General features: G+C 42.9%; 1 protein-coding gene across 1 annotated transcript; it reads right to left on the minus strand.

The window, feature by feature from the left end:
* Positions 1 to 2,237: 2,237 nt before the first annotated feature.
* LOC135533139 (zinc finger protein 239-like) lies at positions 2,238 to 7,995 on the minus strand. The gene is made up of 2 exons (XM_064960548.1): positions 7,348 to 7,995; positions 2,238 to 2,872 (listed from the first exon to the last, which is right to left on the minus strand). The coding sequence occupies exons 1-2, from the start codon at positions 7,883 to 7,885 to the stop codon at positions 2,238 to 2,240; spliced, it is 1,173 nt and encodes a 390-aa protein (XP_064816620.1). The 5' UTR covers positions 7,886 to 7,995.
* Positions 7,996 to 8,224: the final 229 nt, after the last annotated feature.

Here is an 8,224-nt window from a genome sequence, read left to right on the forward strand (position 1 = left end):
GATGGTGTTGGAGTCATGTTTGGCCAAGCAGTTGTGGGTGAACAGGGAGTACAGGAGGGGACTAAATACACAACCCTGAGGGGCCCCAGAGTTAAGGATCAGCATGGCAGACGTGTTGTTGCCTGCCCTTACCACCTGTGGGCGGCCCGTCAGGAAGTCAAGGATCCAGTTGCAGAGAGAGGTATTTAATCTATTAATTATTATTATTATTAATCTATATATAGGTATTTAATATTTAATCCCAGGGTCCTTAGCTTAGTGATGAGCTTTATGGGCACTATGGTGTTGAACGCTGAGCTATAGTCAATGAACAGCATTCTCACATAGGTGTTCCTTTTGTCCAGGTGGGAAAGGGCAGTGTGGAGGGCGATTGAGATTGCATTATCTATGGATCTGTTTGGGCGATATGCGAATTGGAGTGGGTCTAGGGTATCTGGGAGGATGCTGTTGATGTGAGCCATGACCAGCCTTTCAAAGCACTTCATGGTTACCAACGTGAGTGCTACGGGTGGTAATCATTTAGGAAGGTTACCTTCGCTTCCTTGGGCACAGGGACTATGGTGGTCTGCTTGAAACATGTAGGTATTACAGACTCGGGTCAGGAAGAGGTTGAAAATGTCAGTGAAGACACTTGCAAGTTGGTCCGCACATGCTTTGAGTACACGTCCTTGTAATTCGTCTGGCCCCGTGGCTTTGTGAATGTTGACCTGTTCACAGGTCTTGCTCACATCGGCTACCGAGAGGGTTATCACTCAGACATCCAGAACAGCTGGTGCTCTCGTGCATGCTTCAGTGTTGCTTGCCTCAAAGCATAAAAAGGCATTTAGCTCGTCTGGTAGGCTCTCGTCACTGGGCAGCTCGCGTCTGGGTTTCCCAGTCAACAACTGATGTCATAACAATGTCGTGACATTTCCAAACACGTTTAACTTGATAACTTCTACATAAATCAACTAAATCAAATACAAATGACACAATTAATCAAAGTAAAATACATTTTAAATATGTTCCCGTTTTTATTTATTTGTTGCTTGGAGACGTAAAGGTCCGGCTAACAAAGTAAGGCTGTTTTTTTGAGTTGCTTTCATAAAATTCTTTATTTCATGTGGCCACAAACCAAAGAAACCCATTGCAAAAAAATAATAAAGTCAGAACACACTCAATCCCAAAGATCAGAGACTATTTAAGGTGTGATAATAGTACATCTTAAATACAAGCAAGTGAGATCTGTCTCGCTGATCATAGTCAGGGAAGAACCCCAAAATAAAATGCAGATAGTTGCATGTCCCCTCATATAGAGGAAGGTGATAATAGTACTTCATTAATGCAACAGTTACAGACGGCAGCAATGTGTTAGGGTGCAGACAGGTAATAGGCGTAGTAGTTTATGAAATGCAGTTCATCACAGAACAGAGCATCAACCTGGAGAAGTTACAACAGCTCACCCCAAATTCTGCCATCTACAACAGTGTCTCTCTTCTCTCGTGTGATTTGCAGGTCGTTCTGACCAGGAAAATGTCTTTCCACACTGAGAACACTGGAAAGGCTTCTATCCTGTGTGTGTTCCTTCGTGCCTTTTCAGGCTCGCTAACTGGGTAAAACTCTTTCCACATTGGGAGCATCGGAAAGGCTTCTCTCCCGTGTGTGACATTTCATGCGTTTTCAGGTTCCCCGAGGTTCTAAAACCCTTGTCACACTTGGAGCAGTGGAAAGGCTTCTCTCCTGTGTGTGTCATCTCATGCGTTTTCAAGTTCCCTAACTGGGTAAAACTTTTTACACACTGGGAGCAGTGAAAAGGCTTCTCTCCTGTGTGTGTCATCTCATGCATTTTCAGGTTCCCTAAATGGGTAAAACTCTTTCCACACAGAGAGCATTGGAATGGTTGTTCTCCTGTGTGTATTTTCTCATGATCTTTAAGATGTCCGGAGTGTCTAAAATCCTTTCCACACTGGGAGCATTGATAGGGCTTCTCTCCAGTGTGTGTTCTTTCGTGCACTTTTAGATGCCCTGAGTATCTGAAACCCTTTCCACACTGGGAACAGTGATGAGGCTTCTCCCCTGTATGTTTTCTTTCATGATATTTCAGCTGCCCTATCTGGCTAAAAGTCTTTCCACACTCAGAGCATTGGAATGGCTTCTCTCCTGTGTGTATCCTCTTATGCTCTTTCAGATGTGATGACTGGATAAAACTCTTTCCACACTGAGAACATTGGAAAGGCTTCTCTCCTGTGTGTTTTCTCTTATGCTCTTTCAGGTGCAATGACTGGATAAATCTCTTTCCACAGTGAGAGCATTGATATGGCTTCTCTCGTGTGTGTTCTTTCATGCAGTTTTAGATGCCCTGAGTGTCCAAAACCCTTTCCACACTGGGAGCATTGATATGGCTTCTCTCCCGTGTGTGTTCTTTCATGTACTTTAAGATGCCATGAGTGTCCAAAACCCTTTCCACACTGGGAGCATTGGTATGGCTTCTCTCCAGTGTGTGTTCTTTCATGTACTTTTAGATGTCCTGAGTGTCTAAAACTCTTTCCACAATGGGAGCAGTGATAAGGCTTCTCACCTGTGTGTGTCATTTCATGCGTTTTCAGGTTCCCTAACTGGGTAAACCTTTTTCCACACTGGGAGCAGTGGAAAGGCTTCTCTCCCGTGTGTGTCATCTCATGTGTTTTCAGGTTCCCTACATTTGTAAAACTCTTTCCACACTGGGAACATTGGAATGGCTGTTCTCCTGTGTGTATTCTCTCATGTTCTTTCAAATGCGATGACTGAATAAATCTCTTTCCACACTGGGAACAGTGGTATGGTCTTGCTGGTTTGGTCGTCTCTGGGTCTGGACTCTTCCCACGGTCAGGGTGAGAGGCTGGTCTCTCTCCTGCTAAAAAGACAAACAGAGTATTTGTTTCAACAGAAAGACCTGAATGAAACTTCTACATGATAAAACTCTTTCTACAAGGTTTAATCTAGACAAGATCCCTCAATAAAATGCATAATCCTCAAGACCCTGGTGCTTGGTTTTCGGAACAGCAGGAGGAAATCTTCCTCCCTTCCTTCAGGCTATGATGGATGCAAGAGATTAGCTGAACAACTCCTATATTTAAGAGTTGTATTAAACAAATATATCCACAGGCAGACTGAAATGACTCTTCTACAAGGTTGTAACACTGTGCCACCCTCCTGAGGGGAGGGCAGACCTAAATACTCTGGCCATAACAGTCCCTTGTTTCATCCATCATGTTTGTTAAAACAGGCACCTTACATTGGATCCTTTTGAAACTTTCTCTCTAAATCTAACTTTCATCAAGGTTTTATATGGTCTATTGGTTTCTCTCTAAATCTAACTTTCATCAAGGTTTTATATGGTCTATTGGTTTCTCTCTAAAGCTAACTTTCATCAAGGTTTTATATGGTCTATTGGTTTCTCTCTTTTCATTGGCAGAATCCTTTTTCAGTGTTATGATATTCATAACATCCATATACACCAGTCTCTCTTCCTGTCAACTAACAGAACTCTGCTGGTTGTCCTGGTAACAGACACCAGTGGACAGATCTATTGTATTTGTTCAAACTAAACTACAGCACTTACTTTGAGGAGTCAAATCTGATCCTTAAATACTCTGGCCATAACAGTTTCTTGTTTCATCCTACCCCGGGTTGTCTGGGGGGGTTGTCTGTTTAATCCTTCCATGAGCTTTAATCCCGACACAAATCTATGGCTGCTAGACAAGCCGAATGGTCATTCATTCTATCGGTTAAATTGCCGGGAGACGCGACCCACTTCCTTTAGTTGTCTATCTATGGATGCAACGCGGTCGTTCATTTGCTGGCTGGCAACGTTCTTATCCCTTGCGAGCTAGCCAACTATGGCTAACACGGTCACGTCAAACAGAATGACAACAAAGTAGCTGCATTTGCGTTTGTTTAAGATGTTTTCTTGTGACATTTATTTGTTTACATCCATAACAATAAGCTAATGATGCGTGATTTTGCCTGGCATAGAAAATGTGCTCTCTCGTCAGGACACTGTTCGGAGGAGCTAGCCAACACAGCCAACACGGATAACACTATCCCTTCAAACTGAAGACTGTTGAACACATTGGAAAGGATCTTCGACGATCACATAAATCATTTTAGAAAAACGTCTCAGCGCTGTTTTCCTCTTAAGGTGAGGTATTGAAAGGTACTGAAAACATGGGATTCAATCATTTATCTTTCTCCGAACAATTGTATATATATATATAATTCCTCTTTTTTCTAGCACACAATATAGCTCAATATCTGTATTTATTTTACAATCTTTTTTTACTCGTCTTTATCAAGAGTCAATCATTTCGGACCCCATTGTATATCAGAACATATCCACCAAACAGGTGCATAAATTCCTAGTGAGGGCACCGACATACCTTTTCTGCTACAAAAACCGATTTGGGGAAAATCAAGTTTCATTGGATTGAAAAACATTTGCGATATCAACTCTTCTCTGACCTCAATCTTATTTGGTAGTCAGGAGGATTTTAGGAGTGAGAATATATAAGGTCTGATGGAATGATCCACTTGGGGGGGATTTTAGGAGTGAGAATATATGAGGTCTGATGGAGTGATCCACGGGGGGGGTTTAGGAGTGAGAATATATGAGGTCTGATGGAGTGATCCACCTGGGGGGTTTAGGAGTGAGAATATATGAGGTCTGATGGAATGATCCAGGGGGGGGGGTTTAGGAGTGAGAATATATGAGGTTTGATGGAATGGACCACCTAGGGGGGTTTAGGAGTGAGAATATATGAGGTTTGATGGAATGGACCACCTAGGGGGGGGGGGGGGTTTAGGAGTGAGAATATATGAGGTTTGATGGAATGGACCACCTAGGGGGGGGGGTTTAGGAGTGAGAATATATGAGGTTTGATGGAATGGACCACCTGGGGGGGGGGTTTAGGAGTGAGAATATATGAGGTTTGATGGAATGGACCACCTGGGGGGGGTTTAGGAGTGAGAATATATGAGGTTTGATGGAATGGACCACCTGGGGGGGGGTTTAGGAGTGAGAATATATGAGGTCTGATGGAATGATCCACCTGGGGGGATTTTAGGAGTGAGAATATTTGCCAATTTGTGGGATTGTTTTATTTTATTTTACCTTTATTTAACTAAGAAAGTCAGTTAATAAGAAAAAAATCTTATTTTCAATGACTGCCTAGAAACAGTGGGTTAACAGGGGCAGAACGCCAGATTTGTACCTTGTCAGCTCGGGGATTTGAACTTGCAACCTTCCAGTTACGAGTCCAACGCTCTAACCACTAGGCTACCCTAGCCACTAAGGAACCTTCCTTTAGGGGACTCTGATCCAGCCAAAGTGTCTGTCTGTCACACAGAGTGTGTTTGTTAATGCTTGAATAAACTTTTTTTTGTTGCTTCGTGACCCACTAATTGAGGTATCTTTTGAGACCCACCACCAGTCATTAAAAACAAAACACAGTCCAACAACAACAAAAATAGATACCCTCAATTAACAAAAGTATGTGGACACCTGCTCATCAAAAATTTCATTCCAAAATCATGGGCATTAATATGGAGTTGGTCCCCCCTTTGCTGCTATAACAGCCTCTTGGAAAGCCTTCCATCTAGTGGAAGAGTTTCCCATGAGATGTTGGAACATTGCTGTGGGGACTTGCTTCCATTCAGCAACAAGAGCATTAGTGAGGTCGGGCACTGATGTTGGGCGATTAGGCCTGGCTCGCAGTCGGTTTTCCAATTCATCCCAAAGGTGTTCGATGGGGTTGTAGCGTTAAGATTGACCTTCTCTGGAACTAAGAGGCCTGAACCACGAAAAACCATTATTCAAACCATTTTTCCTCCTCCACCAAACTTTTCGGTAGGCACTATGTATTCAGGCAGGTAGCGTTCTTCTGGCACCTGCCAAACCCACGATTTGTCCGTCGGACTGCCAGATGGTGAAGTGTGATTCGTCACTCCAGAGAACGTGTTTCCACTGCTCCAGAGTCCCATGGCGACGAGCTTTACACCACTCCAGCCGACGTTTGCCATTGCGCATGGTGATCTTGGGCTTGTGTGGAGCTGTTTGGCCACGGAAACCCATTTCATGAAGCTCCCGACAAACAGTTCTTGGGCTGACGTTGCATCCAGAGGAAGTTTGGAACTCTGTATTGAGTGTTGGAACCGAGGACAGCGGATTTTTACACACTACAACACTCGGCGATCCCTTTCTGTGAGCTTGTGTGGCCTACCGCCGCGGCTGAGCCGTTGTTGCTCCTAGACGTTTCCACGTCACAATAACAGTACTTCCAGTTGACCGGGAAGCTCTAACAAGACAGACATTTGATGAACTGACTTGATAGAAAGGTGGCATCCTATGACGGTGCCACGTTGAAAGTCACTGAGCTCTTCAGTAAGACCATTCTACTGCCAATGTTTGTCTATGGAGATTGCATGGCTGTGTGCTCGATTTTATACACCTGTCAGCAAAAGGTGTGGCTGAAATATCAGAATCCACTCATTTGAAGCGGTGTCCACATACTTTTGCATTTAAAGTGCACTTTGTATCTCTCATTTCATCAAGTGTTTCCGATATTTTTGCAGTTACCTGTAGAATGGACGGAGAGGTATCGCTCGAATCGCAAAACAAAATGGAATATAAAGCGGATAAAGTTGATGTGTCCAACATCTAAAGACCTGCATCACGATACTGACAGCCTGTTGGTTGATAATTGTAGCCGACTCTTTGTCATTTAACCAACTTCATTCCGTAATTGTAATTCACATAGAGTCTCTGACTGTAGAGCTGCTTTGATTGGCTGACAAGAAGAAGCAAAATGTATGAAAAGTGTGTCGGCTACCGGTATGTATATCTTACAGGGTCACTCGTGAAACTGTCGTGGTCTATCCTTGTATCCTTGCATGGAGAAATGTCACAAAGGGTGTAAAGTTATTTAATGTACAGAATATTAAAATAACTGTGTCCATCCCTAATCAACCAATCAATGGTTTGGGTAATTAATCAATGGTTGGGGTAATTAATCAGTGGTTGGGGTAATAAATCAATGGTTTGGGTAATTTCTCAAGAACAAGTGAAATCGCAAAAACAAGTGTCTGGACCCTTCGATAACATGTCATTTACATCAAAAATATACATTTTGTTGTGTATATATATATTTTTTAAATGCAATTTTCTCCTTTAAAATGGATGTGACCATTGGAAAGCACAATCTCTGGGACACCAATCACACAGTTTAATTAAACACTGAACACTGTTCTCTCGTACTGAACGCACCCCTGAATAACACATCCAAGTGTAAAACGTCAGTAGAATGCCTCTTATTAAAATCAGATAGTACTCACTAGTGTTAATCAGATCTCCAGTCTCCTCTTCGTCTTTCACTCCAAAAGGTCCTTCCTCTTCTTTCACTATGAAATACTCATCTTCTTCTTTCAATGTGACAGCCTCCTCTTCCTCTCCAAAAGGTTCTTCTTTCGCTATAACAGCCTCCTCTTCCTCTCTAAAAGGTTCTTCTTTCACTATAACAGCCTCTTCCTCCCTTTTCATTCTGAATGATTCTTTCTCCTCCTCTTCCACTGTGACAGCCTCTGTCCCATCTTCGTGTTTCACTCCTAAAGGCTCTTTCTCGTCTTTCACGGTAACATCCTCCTCTTCTTTCAATGTGATAGCCTCGTCTTCCTCCTTTTTGATTCTGAAAGCTTCTACCTCCTCCTCTTTTTCCACGGTGACAGCCTCTATCCCCTCTTCCTCTTTCACTCCAAAAGGCTCTTTCTCGTCTTTCACTTCCTCGTCTTCTTTCACGACAATGTTCAGATCTTCCTTCTCCGTCCATCCGACCTCTTCTTCTTTAGCAGGGAGGGAGGAGCTTAGTGAGCTCATGGTCGAGCGAGGATAGTGGACTAAACTTCACTCCTAGGTCGGGATGAAAGCTAGCAAGAATTAGCAACGAGCCTAGTACTAGGCTAAGCATCAATCTTAACGAATTAGTAAATCTAACAAGCTATTTTACAATTTAACTAGGAGATATGCAAACAAAATTGCGTTAAAAACACAGATTAATATACACAAATACGGACAAAGAAGCTTGAATTCGTCGGTTTTATGTTGACGAGCAAGATACGGAAATGTCTGCATCAGTAGCCGAGTTGTTGTTGAAGAAGCGTTCCGTCCACTAGATTATACGTCACACAAGGAGCATCAACTGGATTTCTTACATCG

Source organism: Oncorhynchus masou, unplaced genomic scaffold, assembly GCF_036934945.1.
Source record: "Oncorhynchus masou masou isolate Uvic2021 unplaced genomic scaffold, UVic_Omas_1.1 unplaced_scaffold_2241, whole genome shotgun sequence".
NCBI classification, from domain to species: Eukaryota; Metazoa; Chordata; class Actinopteri; order Salmoniformes; family Salmonidae; genus Oncorhynchus; species Oncorhynchus masou.